This window comes from Polypterus senegalus, chromosome 18 (assembly GCF_016835505.1).
Source record: "Polypterus senegalus isolate Bchr_013 chromosome 18, ASM1683550v1, whole genome shotgun sequence".
Classification (NCBI taxonomy): domain Eukaryota; kingdom Metazoa; phylum Chordata; class Cladistia; order Polypteriformes; family Polypteridae; genus Polypterus; species Polypterus senegalus.
The window spans coordinates 19935723-19956811 of NC_053171.1; the positions used below are offsets into that span (position 1 = coordinate 19935723).

The window sequence follows — 21089 nt, forward strand, 5'->3', positions numbered from 1 at the left end:
ACAGTTTTTAGTGCTTGAAGCAATGAGCAAGAACACGTCACATGATTTTCACCATCTTCCGATCAATCACCACGTGTCTCTCCTTCCCTGCGGGGCTCTCACTTCTGGCAGCAAGCATCCAAAGTCCCTCGGGGCGCAGTGCAACCCGCTCCAGTGACAATGGCAGGTGGGGTGTTTGACTGGGGCAGTACACCGTCATACCGTAATGCAGATGTCCTAAGACAAACTCAGGGAGGAACGAAACCTCCCGTGGAGTAGAAGGGCAACAGCTCTCTTTGCCTGCTTGTTCTTCTCTGTTCACAGTGACCATCAGTTGGTTTGAGTTGATCCTGTGCTAAAGTTTAAATGAAATCATTTCCGGTTTGTTCATGAAGCCTACAAGGAAAAACAAAACTGACCTGCATCTAATAAAACAGAAGTATGACTTGCATAAATAGTGTAACTGTGTAACTAGACAGTGGTATATAATATACATAGTCTAATTTAGCGAAGGCCAGTATTCCAGCCAGCCAGGTTATGGCGGCAAATTTCGGGAGGGAACATGTCTCTACGGCAGCAGACTGCAAGATTTAAAGAGTAGAGTAGTGTAACAGTAGTGTAGTGTAACAATTATGCACAGGCCGTTATTTAGACCAGCAGGGTTGGGATGATGGATAGATGGGCTGTTGTACTGGCCTTTTGAGTTTATAACACAATGTGACTGGCCTGAAAACCAGCCGGCTAGATTCAAAGGGTTTAAACAATGTCTGAATGCTAAACATTGTTACCACTCAGGCTCATCTCTAGTGGCACTGACCATTATGAAGGGGGTCAAAGATGAGACAATAGAGTTGCACAAAGGTTTGGGGAAGCCAGCCGTATAGTTTTTCCTGGCTATGAAAGAGTTAAATTGGGAGTACATTGTGTACAGATACGAGTCCAAGACAGAAATGCCACAGCGGCAGTCATAATAAGTGGGTGTCAATGTCGCATGTTAAGGCGGCTTTTTGTTTCTGCAGTTATATTTTTGAATAAAAGCGCAATTGTTGTGTTAGATTTGTACCTTTTGTGAAAGTATTTCTGTGATACGTCAGGCTTCATACATTATATAGTTTATGCCTACATTTTGTCATCTACTAGTAGAATATAAAAAACGTTTCTGTTTTAACAATGTGTTTACACAGATTACTGTAGAAACGGAACAGACATGAAATGTGTATATTTCAAGCAACGATCTATTATTTCCACCCTAAAACTCCACTTCACTCCCAGAAAATCAATCAAGGCATGAGCTGGGAGAAATTTGTGCACGTTCTAACTCGGTGGGGGGATGGAATAGCCGGCTGCTTGCAGCCTGATTTTTATCAGCACATTTAGATGACAAAAGACGCTGGTGGAGAGCTGTGAACGATTTTAAGAAGCGATTTAGGGTGGGACGGATTTACGAATTTTTTCGCAGGCTCTGGTAATTCTAGTGTTAAGGGAGAGCAGAAGAAGTGAGTTCATCCGGGCCGGAACAGGAAGTGAGGTCATTGGACTCAAGTGGAATTTCCCTTAATCGGTCTGCAATGGAAAGAGAGAAAGAGTCAGTACGCTCCGCCACTCCCTGGTCTGTCATAGAATTACCCTTATTCAAGCTTTTTGGCTACCTCACATGCGCACGTGTGTGACAAGGGTTAGAACATCCTTTTGGTACTACAAGTCTGTTTTATACACCCAAACCAATCTACTGTTTAGACAGACCCCCAAGTTATACTGTAAGTCTTCACCACCTCCACCCACTTCCTCATTACAATGGATGATCTCTTGGGGTCCCTGGCATGCTGGTAGTCCGCCCACAACTCTTTTTTTTTTTAAGATAAATCAGTGTGGTAACATGTAACTTTGGATACTGGCAGTCTATGCATCAAGTTGGATTTTTGTAAAAACGGCATGATTACTGTAAATAATCATTTTGTTTATATAAGAGGCGGTGAGAACAGCTGCTTAGAAGTAATCGAGAAAATGGTAATGAGGGAGAAAATACACTCTTTAGTGCTGCTATGCATAGCTGTCATCTACTGGAGTAAAGTCAACACACAGTACAGAGTTTCTTGTGTACTGCCAAAACTTCACAATGGCCTTGTAATAATGGGAAAGGAGCCGTTCCTTTTGTTTGACAGAGTGCACAATGCCAAGGGCACTGTGAAGTATTTGCCGTGCTGCGATGTGTGCACCTTATCCTAATATTGGTTTACAAGGTTTGGAACGAATGAGTTCTCCGCTCTACATTTTCCACTTTCTTCGTTAGGATAGCAACACTTTAGCCAGTTTACTGATTTTCCTCTGTACTGGGTGGTGCTTCTTTAAGGAAAAGCCTAGCCAGTGGGGATTTGTTGCTAAGATGTTGGACTGAAACCCACATGAATGTTGGGTCAATCATCCCACTCCCCCCCCCAATCTCAAAAAGCCTCCCCACCCCACACTACAGCATCTCATGTCTCTTGTCGATGCTCAAAGTCTCCAGCTAAGCTGTTAAATTGCGTATCTTGGAGTGAGCGTGTTATATGCAATTAATAAAACGTGCTTCAGAGATTGCCTAAATCTTGGGAAGGAAATAAGTATTGATTTAATCTTGAAGAAAAACACATTTACATTAGGGCTGCAGTCAATTGCAAAGAAAAGTTTCAGCCCGAGTGTCTACAAGCACAACCCAGTAATGATAAGTGAGTGATGTTACAGTGTGCAAGGAAAAAACAAAAAATGCACGCTAAAGCATATGTCATATTTTCGTGACTTTGTCGTACACTTTGTCAGATTTTCTGATCTCATCGCTGCACCATGTCAAATGACATGACAGAAAATCACAGGCCATGTCTCATTTGTTGACCTGAGTGGTAATCTTCCAAGTCAGTTGTGCTCACCCTTATTTCTGACAGCCAATAGTGTGCTGCCTGATGGAGCCGATGCTTTACGAAGTGTTAACAGCCACGTTAAGTTCAGCAGTACTCTCCACCCTTGAATTCCCTTTATTCCATTCTGCTGTGGTATGTAAAATATGAGACATGAAACAGACAAGTTTCTCTTCTGTTTGTGAGAGCCTCCTATTGGCCATTCCACAGCTGAGTCAGTGCTTGGCCAGCCAATCCAATGAAAGAACCCCTCTACCCGATGATTCCTGCAATTCTCCATCAGAGATGACTACCTTAGGCTGGCAGAGCAACTTGGCAGGTGGGCAGTGGCACCAAGAAAAGAAGCAGAATAGGTGAGGGTTAGTAACAAATTCTAACTTTCATATTGCATATGTTTTAGTGCTAATGACTAACAACAGAGATGCAGTCTGTGCAGTTAATCAGCAGCTCTAGTCAAGGTATGCTAAACTGAAGTAGTGAGTCTTCAGCTGGGATTTAAAAACTGAGACAGAAGGGGCATCTCTTATAGCAGCAGGCAGACCAGTCCACAGTTTAGGGGCCCTGTAACTAAAAGTACAACCTCCCACTGTTATTTTATTAATCCTTGGAATCATAAACAGACCGGCATCTTGAGATCTTAATGTGCGCTCTGGTTTGTAAGCCATGATAAGTTCAGACAAGTAGGCCAGATCTTGATAAGACAAGAAGTGTTGGGGCACCTTGAAGGCGATCCCCGTATAACTGATGTAAAAATAACAATATATTTCAAATTCATAAGTGGCCTTTTCAGATTGGAATTAATGAACACACTGACTCAAAATGGCAGTGGCACCCCTTAAGAAGAAGCCAGGCCAAAAGGGGCAGAGCATGGAAACCGTGACCCGGTGACATCTGATTTGTAGGGGAATAAAGTTAGAGAAGCATTAGGCAACAGCACCAGCCCTTGAGCCGGGGTGGAATTAAAATTAGATAAGCCTTCAAGTTGTCTCTCAAGCACATATGTGTGACAACCGATTAAAAAAGAATTTGTGAAAGCAATGAACACAGAAAGGTTGATCAAGCACATTAACCACACATAGAAGTGGGAAAAGATGAAGAGGAAGAAGAAGAAGATAAGCATGAAAGGTAAAGGATGTTGATATCTGATACAAATGTTTCCACAAATGACTGATTCCATGATTAGAAAGACATTTTTGTTGGTCCACAAATCAAATACATCATCAATGAGAAGCAGCTTGAAGATCTTCTAGTGGGAACAGAGGAAATCGCATGGAAGGCATTCAAGTGTGTGGACGAGAATTTCTTGGCAACTACAAAGCACCAAACTACGTCTAGATGGTTGACAGCTTAATAATAATAATAATAATAATAATTCTTTACATTTATATAGTGTTTTTTTCACTAGCAGAAGTGGCACATTTATAAAATGAACGTATAGATAGATGAATTTAATTTGTCCTCACTTTAACAACCCAAAAGATAGCTGGTGTCTAAACCTCATTGCAGCCTGCTTAAAATACAGTACTTCTTTATTGTACTGTATATATGCTAAACCATTTTGTTCATCTGCCCTTTCCATATAATTGTGCTCACTTATAGATGGTAGAAAAGCAACTTGTGATATGAAACTTAAAACAGAGGAAAACCATGGGATCTGTGTGCTGTGTGTGGGACTGTTCATGCCAGGATGGCTGTGTACTTTCCCTTCCACAAAGACTCACCTAATATTGTCCTGTGGATGTTGAGACACACCTCACAAATAGCTTGACATAACAGGTATAGAAATGCCAAATATCTAAGGGGTGGAAAGCAGCAAGCCGCAAGAAACCTGAAAACTGCAACAGAGAGAAAGGGCTCTGTAAATGAAAGCCGCAGAAGACCTGCACTCGAGAACGTCCTAACAAGACTCGACGTGATTTTTATTTTTGTGTCGGAACCTGTTGGCTGGTTTTTAGATGAGGAAATAAATTTTGATTTTGTTGGGTCAAACCATCTCTGGAGCTGTATGATGAGCATTTGATACTTTGTGTTTAGTCAGTTCGGGTTAGTCTGGTGTTGTGCAGGCTAGGCCAAACCAATGTGATGTGAACTCAAAGGCTGGGATTTGCAAAGAAAAACTTAAATGAGGTAAATGTTCAAAACGAAAGTAAAAGGCTGCTTATGACTGGGAGGAAGGGATATGCATAGTCAAGTGTATGTTTGAATTGGAAGGATCATAGTGAATTAGAAAAAAAACCATATATATACATTGTAAAAATAATGGGGAGCTGGGGGGGACTGTGGGAAGAGACGCATTCAGGATTCAGTACGGATTCACTATTCAGGATTGAAATCTTGCTTCTGGGCATTCTTCATGTCTCTCTGTGGCTCTTCCTCCAGATTCTCCAATTAATAATAATAATAATAATAATTCTTTACGTTTATATAGCACTTTTCTCATTACTCAAAACACTACTTCAACCACCATTAATATGTAGCATCCGTCTAGATGATGCGACAGCAGCCATTTTTGTGCCAGTAAGCTCACCACTCATTAGCTGTTAGGTGGTGAGAGAGACAGCCAATTAGAGACAGAGGATGCTTAGGGAGTCAGAATAACTAGGCCGTGGTGGGCAATTTAGCCCGGATATCAGGATACACTCTACTCTTTACAATGGATTCCCAAGGATCTTTTATGACCACAGAGAGTCAGGACCACAGTTTATACATCTCATCCAAAGGACAGCACCATTTTTACAGCAGAGTGCCCCCATCACTGCACTGGAATCCACATTCAGACCAAGGTTAGCTCCCCCTGCTGGCTTCACCAACATCTCTGCACCCAAGCTATTCCTAGATGGTCTTCCCTCCAAGTATAGGCTGGATGTGAAATTGCTTAGCTGGATGACCTTTTTCTGAAACACAGGTGTGGCTGCTGGCTCCTCCAGTCGTCCTCCTACATCCCCAAAGATGTGTCTGTTAGGTTAAGTTGGCAACTTTATATTTACCCCATTGTGAGTGTGGGTGTGTACATGAGTGAGCCAATCCAATATTCAACTCCTCTGTACAAATGGCAACACTATTCCCCTTTCATTGAGCCCTTGTCAGTCTTTGACCTCCTGAGTCCAAGCTGAAAGGTTTTCTCACAAAGGGGCATCTTGAGGGCACTTCTAAGATAATCCCCAGACCTGCTTCTGGGATCAGAAATGCCCTAGAAAAAGTCATATAGCCTTACATGCAGAGGCCCCTCTGGTAGTCCTACGTTTCCCTGCATTTCTGAGTCCTGATCTTTTTAAGCGCCAGACCTTAACTCTTCAAGAGTCATCACAGAACTTTGAATGTGTTGCCACCACTTTGTTTGGTGAAACACTTCTAGCTTCCTGCTTGTTATCCACATCCTTCTTAATAATTTTGTGCCCTCAGTGTAACAAATTTGAAGTTACCTGAATAATAATAATAATTCTTTGCATTTATATAGCGCTTTTTTCTTACTACTCAAAGAGCTCAGCAATTGCAGGTTAAGGGCCTTGCTCAAAGGCCCAACAGAGCAGAGTCCCTTTTAGCATTTACAGGATTCGAACCGGCAACCTTCCGACCACCAGTGCAGATCCGTAGTATTTAAGAGGTGTGACATCTAATGAATGTTGTTTGTAGTTTCTGTCTTTAACTGGGCTTTTAGGTATCCTCATGAGTCCTGTTCTAAACCATCATAAGTCCCCTTTTCTTGCCCTCATTATCCTGTTCACTAACTTGCCCCCATCACAGTGTATATACACATACAGAATATATCTTTGTGATGCTTGCACTTCAACCACTCATCTTTATGGGTTTTTCAATGGATTCTCCATTTCTCCTCTCACATTTCCAAAGACATGAATGTTACATCAATTGATAATTATAATTTGACCGTGGGTGATTTTTGGTATGGTGTTTGAACCCTGCAGTGGACTGGTGCTTTCTCAGATCCTCTTCCAGCCTTGTGTGTGATACTGCTAGGATAAGAATATTACATTCTGTTACATTACATTATGTTCCATTCTGTTAAGTTGCATTACGTTATGTTATGTGTTATGTTATGTTGTTATGTTATGTAAGATTAGTTAGGTTAGGGTTAGGTTAGGTGTTTCCAGGTTCTCCTTTCAATCCAATGATTTGAGATAGTAATACCCATGTTAGCGATAATGCTTATGTAAGCACTAACCAGAAATAATTATTAAAGTTCTTCCTGTTTTCTTTCTTACTTTCACTTTATTCTAGCACAGTAGGGTTTAGGATAGACACTAAAATTTGAATATTTGAGACAACATGGTAATTAGCTATCTGGCTAATGTCATGGACTCTATACCTCTCTTGCATTCTGCTTCAGTCCCTGCCTCTTATTTTCTGGGATGCTGTTCATGTCTGTTTGTTTGCACTGTGGCTTTCTATTGATAAACTTTTCAGACTGTAACCCAAGGAGCTGTTGGTTCACTCACTTCATGCAAATCCAGGCTGATCACATCAACTTTTTGCACTTCAGTTTTAAAAATGATAAAAAAAATAATACAAATAATTCTTTACATTTATGTAGCATTTTTCTCACTGTTCAAAGTGCTTTACATAGAGAGGGAGACACTTCAACCACCACTTATGTGTAGCATCCATGCAATGGTAGCCATTTTTGTGCCAGTGTGCTCACCATACATTACGTGTTATGTGGTGAAGGGGGTAAGAAATAGCCAATTAGAGACAGGGGATGATTATGGGGTAAAACGACTAGGCCATGGTGAGCAATTTAGCCAGTGCATTGCAATACATCCTGTTCTTTACAAAGGATGCCCAGGGGTCTTTTATGACCATAGAGAGTAAGAACCTTGGTTTTATATTTTATCGGAAGGATGGTGTGACTTTTCGGCACTGTGTCCCCATTACTGCACTAGGACATTGGGATCCATATTTAGACCACAGGGTATGCGCCCCCTGCTGGTCTCACCAACACCTCTTCCAGCAGCAACCCAAGCTTTTCCTGGTTGGTCTCCCATCTGAGTACTGGCTGGGCCTGAACATGCTGAGCTTCAGGTGGATGACCTGTTCTGAAGTGCAGCTGGTATGGATGCTTATACTGTATTTGTTCATTGCAGAGGTGACCACTATGTTTACTGTACGTGTAGAGGACAGGCAGGTTTGCCAAGGGACTCACTCAGATCCCAAAGTGAGTCAAAATCATGAAGTAAACTAGAAACTGTGAGTTTTTAGCTCCGGGACCTTCCTTGCCAGGCTAGTATATGAAACGAATGCTTACATTGCAGATTGTTGACTGTATGGAGTTTGAATGTCCTCACATTTTTATTCAATTTTCCTCTAAGTTATTTTTCTCCTACACCTTTCAGCTATGGTTGCTCAATTTTTGAAGTCCTGGAGGGTGGTGCTGGGTAAACAGGTAAAGATTTTCAGCAGAAGGATGAAGAATGGTAGCCCAAGTCCTCTTGGCACAGGCTGCTCAGACATACCCTGGTGCCCTTCACGCATCTACCTTCCCTCCTTCCTTATAGCAACTTTTCCCAGATCTTTTATTAAGCTGAGAGCAAACTGCTCCTCTAAATCTTAGTTCCTGCTAAATGATCTTTATTGTCCTCCTAAAAAGCACTTGTTGATCCACCTTATCTCTTAGTCCTTGTGCCAGATAAGCTGAAAGCGTCTTTTTTTTTTTTTCTTCATTTAGTGTCACTTATCCTAAAAGTCATCTTTAATTAGGAGTCCCAGCAGCTTGTTTGCTAAGGGCGTAGGTAAACTTTAGGAAGGTGAGCACTCTTCCTGCCTTTGACAGCTCATTCATTTTGGTTTCCTCTTCTAGTTCTTCACCTTTGAGCAGTATAAGAAGATATTGGGTTTCACCTCTTTATCCCCAGGTTTGGTAAGTGAGTGATACCATTGATGATTCTGCTTTTTTCATTGTGCTTTGCTTTGCAAACAATCACCAAAGGAGGTGCAGTCACTCTGGCCATCATGTCATCTGTCAAGAGAAAAATCAAAGGAATTATGGCTTCTTGAATGTCTCGGCAGTTAGTCTAAGAGATTTAACCACTGCCGTTTTGTTTATCTTCAGCCCACAGTCAACAGAAAACCCTGCAGCAGAAATCTCATCTTTTGCCCCAGTATGGGGGCTCATACTGCTTTTATGGCTCTTTGACTAGAGCCCATATAAAAAGTCAAGCGTGGGTGACAAGTGACGTTAATGTCTTCTGTAACTTAATTCACATCACAATTTAAATGTGCCAACCTTCCCTTTAATGTGGCATTATTTGATGTCTAAAATGAGTTATGCCAGTTAGATCCCAGTTACACAAACACCTGCACCAAAATCCCTATTTAGAGTGCCATGCAAAAGTACAGAACTTTAAACTTTGTGACATTGTTCTGGGTTAAAATGATTCACAGATAGTTCTGTTCTCATAATATTTTTAGACAGAAATGTTTTGTTTTCAATAGGCTGTTTAATTATTTGAGAGTAAATATCCATTTTTTAACCCACCTCTCCCAGTACAGCATCACTGCCAGCTCTGGCATGCTGCCCCCCACCACACACAATTTTGATTTATCATTTCAGCTGCCAAGCTTGTCTGAATCCTACATGAACAACACAGAAACAGAAAAGGTGCCCACAGTTGGTGAAATCAGGTTCCTTGGGGTGTTCCTATAACACCTGACGCTTCACATCCATAGTACCCACCAGCAAGAACTCTTCCACCCTCCATCTTCTGAGCCAATATTTCTCAGTTCCAGCTATTGTGGAACCAGAGCCCAAACTGAGAAGCTTCTTGGTTAGAAGACCACGTCATCACCCGGCTCTTACATCTACTGTGGATTCAGAGAGCATTCAGACTCCACTTTCTGCATACTTTATTGTGTTATCGATTTTACTTTAATGGATACATTTGCCATCTTTGCCTATCAAACAACAGTCAATAATTTAATGAATAGAAAAAAATAAAAACATTTTCAGAAAGGTTTGCAAAAACGGAAAAATCTGCCCTTCCCATAAGTATTCAGACATTTTGCTGTGGCACTTAAAATTGTAGTCAGGTCCATCCTGTTTACTTTAATTCTAGTTGAGATGCTTCTAGAACTTGACTGGAGTCCACTTGTGGCAAACTGAAAAGACTGCACTGTGATTAGAAAGGCACATGTGTACCATTGTATAGAAGGTCCTACAGTTTACACCACATGTCAGGACAAAAATGATTCCATGAAGTTCCAAAGAACTCTCCGTGGGCCTCCACAATGAAACTGAGGTGAGACGCAGAACAGGTCAAGGAGATCAAACCATTTCTAAAGCTTTGTGTGTTCCCAGGACAACAGTGTCCTCAATAGTTACGAAATGGAAAACATGTGGAACCACCACAACTCTTCCCAGAGTTGGTCATCTGGCCAAACTGAGTAAACAGGTAAGAATGACCTTGGTCGGGGAGGTGACCAAGAACCCAATGGTCACTCCAACAGAGCTTCAGAAGTCTTCTGCTAAGATGGAAGAACCAATTTGAAGAATAACAATCTCAGCAGCACTCCATCAGTCAGATGGCTATGGTAGAGTGGCTAGACTGAAGCCTCTCTTGGTTGAAATGCATATGACGGTTTAAGGGCTCTGAGAACATGAAGAAAAAAATTCTCTGGTTTGATGAGACAAAAATTGAACCCTTTAGGTAGAACACCATGCACTATTTCTGGCGAAGATGAGGCACTTCTAATTACCTACCTAAGACCATCCCTACAGTGAAGCACAGGGGTGGTGGAATCATGATAGGGGGATGCTCCTCAGCAGTAGTGACAGAAAGAACAGACTAAATTGAGGGAAGTATGAATGTAGCCAAATACAGAGAGGTTCTTAAAGAAAACTTGTTCCGGAATGCACACCACCTCAGACTGGGGTGACAGTTCACCTTCCAGCACACAACAATGGCCCAAAGCATACAGCCATGACAAAGCGTCAAATCTCTGAGTGTCCTTGAGTGGTCCAGCCAAAGCCCAGACTTCAAACCATAGAACGTCTGTGGAGAGACCTGAAGATGGCAGTTTACGCAGGGCCATCTGACCTACACACACTCTCAACAAGTCACAACATACATACAGTAGATTAGCATGGGGCCCCTATTCTCGTGGGTCCCCCGGGCAACTGCCAAGTATGCCCATGCGTTAAGGTGGCCCTGAGTTTACAGAACCCTTCCTATTCAATCCTAGGGAGCTTGAGGGGGTCTGTAAGGAAGAATGGGATCAGCTGCCCAAACCCAGAAAGGTAAAGCTTGTAGAGACTTACCAAAGGGGCTTGTACATAGTTCTGAGGTAAGGGTCTGACTACTTACTGTATATGAATGACATATTTCTCCTTTTGATTTTCATTAAACTTGCAAACCTTTCTGAAAACATGGTTCGACTTTGTCACTATGGGTTATCTAGTGCAGATTGATGGGAAGCCATTGCCAGTTTATCCATTTAAAATTAAATCTACAACAACATGAAGTGCACAGAAAGTGAAGGGGTCTGAATACTTTCTGAATCCATTGTACACTAACTCATTCCAGACCAATTCACAGATTAATTTACCACTCATCCTTTAAGATTTTCAAGAAGGTGGAATTTCAAAGGGAAAACGTACAGGTTCCACACAACTAGTTACTGGGTCAGTAATTGAATCCGTAGCATTGGATCTTTGGGGCACTAGTTCATCCAGTTGCACCTCAATGTCAAAGAACATGCAACCAGCTTTCTACCAATTTTTCTAACACCATTTCTCAAGAACAAGGCAATTCAGAGCCCTCCATAATAAAAACAAATTCCCTGTAATATTACCATCCTGTTCAAGTTTTGACTGTTCCCCAGATTCCTTAGGATCTTGCTAATGCTGCTGAAGTTTTGACCTTTGTCCGATTAATGAAGGTTCACTGAACCATTTCACCCTCTCCATTTTTAATGTTACCTACTCCTAATGTGTGGTTTCTAAACCTCTGCCACTTTGGTTTTTCACCGGCAGCATCTGTCTCTTAAGAAGGACATGCCTGTTGGTCTCAACTGACCCATGTTTGCCCAAATGAAGTGGCGCAGCTTATTTGAGAATGACACACTAAACTGACAGATAAGAAACAATTACGGCCGTCACACCTAAGAACTGCCATCCATTTGCATAGTAGCAGTTCTTGTTTTTTGCTATCCAGTATGCAAAATTGACTTCAATTTTTGACTGTACCTCACTTGTCATATAGTTGTCTCTCAGTCTTTCCAGCCTGCCCATACTCATAATTGCAGTCAAACTGCTTTTCTTTTGCCATCAAGGTTTACAGAGAAATATACCATCACTCTTGATTACAGTTTAATCAATGATCCCAAAACTATTTGAGCTTGAATCAAAACAATTCATCACTTTCAGAAGTTGCAAATGATGTGCATATTTGAAACATATTTTTATGTTGTTAGAATGCCTGACTTTAAACTTCAGGGCTGATTGTCCGGTCCCCACTGTGCAATTTTCTAAACTGACCTGTGCTCCTAATGTAAAAATACAGCACCTTCAGAAAGTATTCACCAGTTGATTTTTCTTTTTTCAGATTGTATTCCTATCATAATTTGGAAAAATGAACAAAGTAAAAAAAAAAAAGAGTTAGGGCAGCAGCCAGTGAGCCCCTTAAATTGGGTTGGTTCAATAATATGTATAGATAGCAAGTTGAAAAGAGAGTATCTTCCCAGACGTGAGTCTATCTAGTGAGCCACCACCATGATGGCAGGTGGAGGGATTTATGTCTTATGGGCAGGAAGAAGCGGGTCTGAGAGGTGGAACAGGAAATGACCTCACGGGTCCTCGACATTCTGAGCTTCTGGTCTATGGATGATGAAGGACAAGGTGTGATTACCAGCACCCCCCTCTCACCTCAGAGTGGAACTATCGACAACACACAAGCTCTTTGAATGCCACCTACTCACACATGCACGTTTGTGACAATTTCTAAATCTGAAAGAATTGAAATATTTTCACCTTTATACTGGAATTGCAGATGATGTAAATTCCTGACTGAGATGCCAGGCTTATCCCTTTTTAACCACAAATGACATATTTAACTAGTCTTCCCTTCATAGAGTGACATTGGCACCACTTCCTTTCATGGGAACCTTACTTTGCTCTCTTTTAAGAGCTGAATTGTGAGGAGCTTCAGATTTGTCACAGTATCTCACTAGTCGGTCAGTCAGTCATTATCCAACCCGTTATATCCTAACACAGGGTTACGGGGGCCTGCTGGAGCCATTCCCAGCCAACTCAGGGTGCCAGCCCATGCAGGGCACACACACACACCAAGCACACACTAGGGACAATTTAGGACCACCAATGCACCTAACTTGCATGTCCTTGGACTGTGGGAGGAAACCGGAGCACCCAGCAAAAAACCCATGCAGACACGGGGAGAACATACAAACTCCACGCAGGGAGGACCCGGGAAGCGAACTCAGGTCTCCTTACTGTGCCGCCCTATCTCACAGGTGCCAATTTCAATTTAATTTACTCATATAATGTCCATTCCAATTGAACTCGGGTCCTAATTTGGGATCCTGAGGTCGTTTGCAGTGTGGCGGGTGCGGCAACTCACTCTATCAGTGCAACCTCTTATAATGTGCATTTCTACTTATGCAATAATAATAATGACAACAGCTTAGTAATTGTTAGATCATCCCTTTCTTCTGTTTTTCTGTTCATGTTTCAAACTGTGCTCTCTTCAGGCACTTTCAGTGGCAGGACTGGGAGCTGGCCTGACCGAAGCTATTGTCGTCAACCCCTTTGAAGTGGTGAAAGTCAGTCTGCAGGCAAATCGACATGCATACGCTGAGGTGAGTGTCCATATGGCAACATCTGTGCCAGAGAACTACTGACGATGGCTGCCAAATGTTTTGTAATGGACAGGAGTTCTGCAAACAGACCCACTGCATTCAGGAGCTTCAGCAACTACATTGCTATTAAGCTTACTCTAACATCAGCTCTCTCTCGCTATAATTCAAGACATACTGAAAGAGAGGAAGAGAAGAATGAGTAGTGCGGGGGCACAAGTCAAGGGAAGCCCTGCTTGGTGGCCTCTGTCATGCTTCCCCTAATGCCCCTATGGGTAGAAACACTTTCAGTCCCTTTTTGTCTCCTCACTGCATCTGGCTATGATAAAAATGTACATGTGCTGTTGACGAGGAACCTGGGCTAATAAAAACGCACTCTTAATAATTTCATAGTAAAAAATAAGCTTTATTTGCCTTAAACTGGCACAATACTAGTTGAAAGGCTCCATCTATTATGTTCTTGTTGTAAATATTTAAATTTTTTTGGGTTCGGGTCCCTCCACAAGAGCGTTCTTAAAATAGTACGCATGGATTTGCAAAATACTACAGAAATGCGGAATGGTAGGCAAAAGGAACATGGAGGATAGCATTAGGAGTTTTAGAGGTTGAAACAATGGCATTGTTATTTTTCAGAAGTAAATAAATAAATAAGATGAAAATGAATATTTATCATATATTTTAAATTGTACATGCACATGCATTGTATATTCTGCATCAAGTATGGTCACTTCTGCTAAAGGGCAATGGCAGTGCCAGTCAAAGTCCTTTTAGAGTCCTTGGTGGGGTAGACGTATGTCGTCCCTTGTTGTCCATAGTGGGTAATCAGTATTATTTCATTTTGACAACCTGTGGGGATAGCAAAGCATGTGGCCGTGATATCTGTGTCAATCAGCAGCTACCCTTTAAAACACACGTAGCTCTGATCTCTCTCTCAAAAATGTCAACTGTTACTCCTTAACAATCTGTAGATGATAATGCCTGTTGAACAGTTGTCGCTAGCTGAGAGGAGGCAAGGTACGCTCCAACATGTGGCGAGAGTAAGAGCGACTTGAATGGAGGCGGATGCGTGAGTGAGGAGGGCCCCGTCCCCCTACCCTCAGCCCACAGCCAATCTCTCAGATTCACGTGAATAAATTGGTTCCACAAGCGAACTATGCTACTTAGCGCGATGAGAGAAATCGCTAAATCAACGGAATGTTCAAGCAAATTATGGATAAAAACTCAATCTAAATCCGTGAAGTAGTTCTCTCATGAAAAGTGGACAGATATTGGATTTATATATATATATATTGTAGTGGATGGCAGGCTTCATATTCTGGCCCTCACCACCAGGCCGCCAGGAGAAGCATGGACGGGCCCTGAATTCCAGCAGGGCCTCATGGACTATGCAGTTTTTATGCACAGCCCTGCTAGATACCTTGGGAACCACTGGGAGTCGCTGTCGGGAGGCCAGTGGACTCATTTGTGCACTATGACCCGGAAGTTCGTCACAGGAAGAGCGACGGGCTTCCGGGGTGAAGAAAAATATTATTTACCCTGACCCAGAAGGAAATAAGGACTTGTGGACTATTGGGCAGGAACACTTCCGGGTCAGGGAGTATAAAAGGACTGAGGGAGCTCCCAGACGGCGAGCTGAGCTGGGTGGTAGGAGGGCAATGCATCTGGGAGTAAGAGGATTGTTGATTATTGATTTATTATTGTGTGTATTTGGTTTTTGAGTATTGTGGAGTGGGGGGGGTGCTTGGTGCACATAATTATTATAATAAAACAAAGAATTATTGCACTTTTACCTGGTGTCTGGCATGGTACCTGAGGGTTCAAGGGAGCACTAGCGCCCCCGACTGCGACAATATATATATATGGTTGAATAGTTTACTGTCAAATAAATCAAAGAGTACGCGACACGTGTTTCGCCCTAATTCTGGGCTTATCAGGCGTACACACTCACTGCACCCCCTCTCGGGGATCGAACCTCGGACGTCAGCGCTAGAGGCGAAGCCTCTTTTCGTTGCGCCACGGCATGTCGTTCATTTATTTGACAGTATGTAGATCGGGGTAATTACATTCATGGCATTCGTAGTCTGAATCACAATCTGATTGTATGGGTGGTTACCTACCAGGTAACGCTTGTGGTTGGTCTGCAAGTCGGCAAACATCCTTCAGACTACGAATGCCATAAATGTAATATAATATATATATATTATATATAGGCGCTCCGGTTTCCTCCCACAATCCAAAGACATGCCGGTTAGGTGGATTGGCGATTCTAAATTGGCCCTAGTGTGTGCTTGGTGTGTGGGTGTGTTTGTGTGTGTCCTGCGGTGGGCTGGCACCCTGCCCAGGATTGGTTCCTGCCTTGTGCCCTGTGTTGGCTGGGATTGGCTCCAGCAGACCCCCGTGACCCTGTATTCGGATTCAGCGGGTTAGAAAATGGATGGATGGATATTATATATATATATATATATATATATATAGTGAGAGAGAGAGAGATAGATATAAAAACATCTGTGTGCATGGGGCCATTTTTAAATTAAAATGTAGTTGTGTGAATGTGGACTAACGGTGCCATTGTTGTCATCCACCAGAGCCAAATGTGAATTTCCCATTGGGATTAATAAAGTTTAATCTAATCTAAATTTCCTTATTCTATATTTTCCTGAATTACTGCAGCAAAATCAGATCAGCAAGCATGTGCCATGGTACATAATAAAACTGTGTGACATGCAGATTGACACATTGTAAATTATTCAAATTTAGGATTTTCAAAAAAATAAAAAATCATATAAATCATGGATGAAACCAAGCACCCTGGTCACTAAAACTGTTGTCTGGTGAATACTATTTCTTTCTTTTTTTAAATTTGACAATCATTTAAAAAAAAATCTGAAACTCACAGCAGGTCTCCAAATCCTTGAGCTCTGACTACATTTCTGGTTGGGGTCTCCTCAGCGAGGGGCTTGCATGGAATTCTTCTCATAATCTAAAGACAGACAGTCGGGTTGGTTGTTGTTTCTAAATTGGCTCAGCATTATATGAGTTTGTTCTGTGATGGACTGAATGGCTCTTATCAGCCATGGGCGGCCTGGTGCTGTCAAGACAGGTTCCTTTACCCAAATTCAACTAATGGTCAAATGGAGCAATGAAATCTGAGACACTTACATGTTCACTGAGTAAATTATTAGGAACTCCAGTACTACTGCTTATCTGTGCAAATATCTATTCATCCAATCATGTGTCAGCAGTGCAATGCATAAAATCCGGCACATACAGGTCAAGAGTTTCAGATAATGTTTACATCAAACACCGGAATGGGGAAAAAATGTGACTTGGACTGTTGGTCCTGGTCAGGCTTGGTTGAGTAGTTCTGTAACTGCTGTTTTCCTGGGATTTTCACACACAACAGTCTCTACAGCTTACATAGAATGGTATGAAAACAAAAAGATTTACTGGTAATTTAGATAACCACTCTATACAACAGTGGTGAGAATTAAAGTATCTCGGAATGTACTACATTTTGAAACTTGAAGCAGATAGGCTACAACAACAGTAGACCATTTTGGGCTTCACTACTCATGGCCAAAAACAGGAAGCTGAGGCTGCAGTGGGTACCGGCTCACCAAAGCCAAACCGGAAGATTGGAAGAACATAGCCTGTTCTGAAGAATCTTGATTTCTGCTCATTTGCACAGTTGGTTGTCTCAGAATTCGGTGCCTATAGTATGAATCCATTCACCCAACCCGCCTTGTGTCAATGTTCCAGGCTGGTGGTTGGTGATATAAAGGGAATGTTTTCTTGGCATGCTTAGTGCCAATTAATACTAATCAATCATCACAGCCAACAGTATTTGATTATTGTTGCTGACCATGTGCATCCCTTCATGACCACAATCTACCCATCTTCTAATGGCTACTTCCAGCATAATAATGCAACATGTCACAAAGCAAAAGTCACCTCCAACTGTTTTCGCAGACATGACAATCAGTTCAGTGTTCTTCAGTGACCTTCCAAGTCACTGGATCTGAATCCAATGGAACACCTTGTGGATGTGGTAGGTAGAAATTGCTTGATGCAATGATGTCATCATGGACCAGAATCTCAAATCCTTACAAATAACTGAGGCTGTTTTGAGAGCAAAAGGAGTCCCTTTCCAGTATTAGTGTAGTAGTCCTAATAATTTGCGCAGTGAGTGTAAAATAAAACCCTCAGACTTCATTAACTCTTTCAGGGCTGATGTCAACTATTGTCAAAATTCAAGAGTGGAGGACAGCAATTGGCTATAAACTGCAACAAAACTCTCCCTTACGTTTTAGTTCGACCCTATTTGCTAGAAGGAAAGTTACATAGCTTTGTTGATTCAACCTCGATTCCCTACACGTGCATGAGTAGCAAAGAGCAAACAACCTCTAAAATGGCACCGACATCTGGCATGAGACCAACGTGAATGTGCAAAGCAAAATTCTCCGTGGACGTTTTACGTAATTTTGTTGAATAGGATTTTGGTTTGGTTTGGTGCAAGTGATCTGGAGATAGATATCAAAAATGAAAGTGAGGTACCAGCATCATCTGATCGGTCCCCAGGTGATCGTGGAGCTGAACACTTTAATGTAGCTGATGTGCCTACAGCAGTGTTTGCCTGGGAGGACCACCACTTAATAATGACAAGAGGTACAAACCAGATTGCGTCAGACTGCGACCGCCACCGTCACCCACCAGCTGTGTGAAAACAGGCAGGCAGCTGCCCACCATACATTCCTGCTGACCATGGAGGTGCCCCCAACGCAGCCACTGCCACCAGAGGTGCACAACATGCACCAACAGCAGCCACAGCACATAGCAACTAACGTTTTATGTTGACTTATGTGTGAAGCCATTGCTTTGTGTGCTTTTTAGAAAAATGAGTTCTTTGGAAAAAATATTCAGGCCTCAAAGAGTTAAATCCAACAATTCAAGTATCCATTTGGTGCTTAGTGTGGCAGAGAACCAACCCTGGGCAGGTTGCTAGTCCAATGTAGAGCATCGTCACCTGCACATTCACACTGTTCCAAATGACAGAACATACACATCTTTGGGATATAGTAGGGAAACCAGAATACCTGGAAAAAACTCACACAGTCTCAGGAAGATCATGCAAATTCCAAAAAGGTCTTTACAAAGTCGGGACTTGAGCCAAGATCTCTGAGACAGACTTTGTCTATTCAACTTAAAGGGAATAAAACCAGAAAAACACGTAAAGAATGACAAGAGACAAGTTACTTTATTGACATTGTGTTGGGACACAACTTTCCATCTTAAGACTCACCTCTTCCAGCCTTCATCAGTGAATTTGCTGTAGATGGTGCGTTAAGCTGGGGTAGGATGCCATATTGAACCTGTTTTTGTTTTTTATTTTTTTTGTCTTTTGTAGCAACCCTCCACTTTTAACCAGGCGCGACAAATTGTTCAAGCCAATGGCTTCGGACTGCAGGGACTCAACAAGGGCTTGACTTCCACCCTGGGTCGTCACGGTGTGTTTAACATGATTTACTTTGGCTTCTACTTCAATGTCAAGAACATCTTTCCCGTCTATCAGGTAACTTATCCTGTTTACCTCTAAATGTGTTTCCAGGCTGTAATGGTGTGGTGCCAAAGCTAAAGATAACAGCTCAGTTGGCCTCAGTAGTTAATGGTTGTTCTCATTTGTCCATAAAATCCTTTCCTTCCAAATAATAGTCTCAAAAGCCATTTACAGAGACAACAGGGAAAGACATTTATCATTCACAACTGCCTGTTTGCTCAGTTGAAACACTAGATGCTGCTGATGTAAAGTTCGCATAAGACCCTCTTTTTGATCCTGTAGATTTGTAGAACGATTGCTAGACAGATTAAAAAAAAATATCTAAAATTGATTTCATTTGTTGTCATTCACAAATCACCAAGTGTCGGCCTAGCGCTGTCTACACCTGTCCTGGGTGAGATCCAAAGCAGCAGCCTAGCCTCTGCATCCACATGATCTTATGTTAGACTAGGCAGGTTTGGGGAATGAGAGAGTGCTTGAGCATCGCTGTTTTGGTTCAGACTGGAAACTGAAGACATTTCATCCGATAAAAGAAACAGAAAAGCCTTCTGCTTCTGAAAGCAAACGTTCGTAACAAACCAGCAGTCAATATGTCACAGAGAACAAGTTTTGTTTTGTAATATAATTTAATTCTCTCCCTAGGAAATGAAATGTGGGGTAAACTTGAAGACTTGATGTTCAGTGCATTGAACTGAGATTTTGTTATTACATTTGTAGCGTGCGGCCAGGGCTTTTACCCAGCTGGAAAGCCTCCATGCTGGGAGGACTGGGAGAGCAAGCATGGCCAGAGCGTTACCTCCCCCGGGGCGCTAGATGGCAGCACCCCTGGCTTTCAGCGGTGCCTCAGACTCCTGCGGGTCTTCATGGGAGTTGAAGTATGGTGTAGCCCTGTTGGGATCCACAGGAACTGCTGAGCCCTTATGGGCAGTTCTTCTGCCACACCTGGACGTGCTGCCGGAAACAAGTAATCAAGCACCTGGAGCACTTCCGGGTGCGTTATCAAAGGAGCCAGCAGCCACTACTCGGAGAGCCAGAGTCGGGAGGAGGAGCAACGAAGCTTGACCCGAGGAGTGAAGGAGGAAAAGGAAAAGAGTAAAGGAAGAGATTAATTGTTTGTGCAGTGCTTGTGCCGGGACTTGTGGGGAATGGGAAAGGCATTTCCCACAAGGGAAAAAGAAAAATAAAACTTGTGTGCCGTGAACTTGTCTCCCACGCGTGTCTGTGTCGGGTTCAGCTGGCGGGCCAAATATTCTTAAATATTAAAGATGCAAGGTAGGAACCAGACCTGCACAGAGCACCACTTCAACATAGACGACATTCACGCACACACTCACAGAGTGACAGTTTTTGATGTGCAGGATAGGATGCTGAACTTCAAACCAGGAGGTGGTTTGATAATTCCTCCATTATAATGTGTGAACTATCACTTCATCTGCCCACGGGATAACTCTTAAGACAGTTTGTCTTCCACCCGATGCTAACTCGTCTAGATGAGGTTGAGTGACTTCTTTCGTCTTACACCCGGGAATACTTCTGGTGCTAGGACACAGCCTGTTGGAAGTACTTCCAGGTCAAGTGTATTTCCCCAAAAGCAGGGATCACAAATCCTCATAGTGCCCCATGGTGGCAGTTGTAAAACCCAACAGAGCTGTTTCACAGCACAATAATTGTACATTTGGATACCGAAGGCTGCCATCTAGCATACCATAGCCAAGTCCCATAGTCTCCCCTTGTCCTTCCAATGCACTGGCAACCCATCTGGGTAACTTTCTGTAATCCATGCCCACCAGGATGCCAACATACTCTTCACATTTTCCAACCTCTTAGAAAAAACACGAAATGTT

General features: G+C 42.4%; 1 protein-coding gene across 1 annotated transcript in view; it reads left to right on the forward strand.

The window, feature by feature from the left end:
- slc25a21 (solute carrier family 25 member 21) overlaps window positions 1-21089 on the forward strand; it is a 489146-nt gene that overhangs the window by 428503 nt on the left and 39554 nt on the right. Inside the window, exons 6-8 of the mRNA XM_039741079.1 lie at window positions 8683-8742; window positions 13587-13694; window positions 19096-19260. Coding sequence (XP_039597013.1) covers window positions 8683-8742; window positions 13587-13694; window positions 19096-19260 — 333 coding nt within the window. The remainder of the gene's footprint in view (window positions 1-8682; window positions 8743-13586; window positions 13695-19095; window positions 19261-21089) is intronic.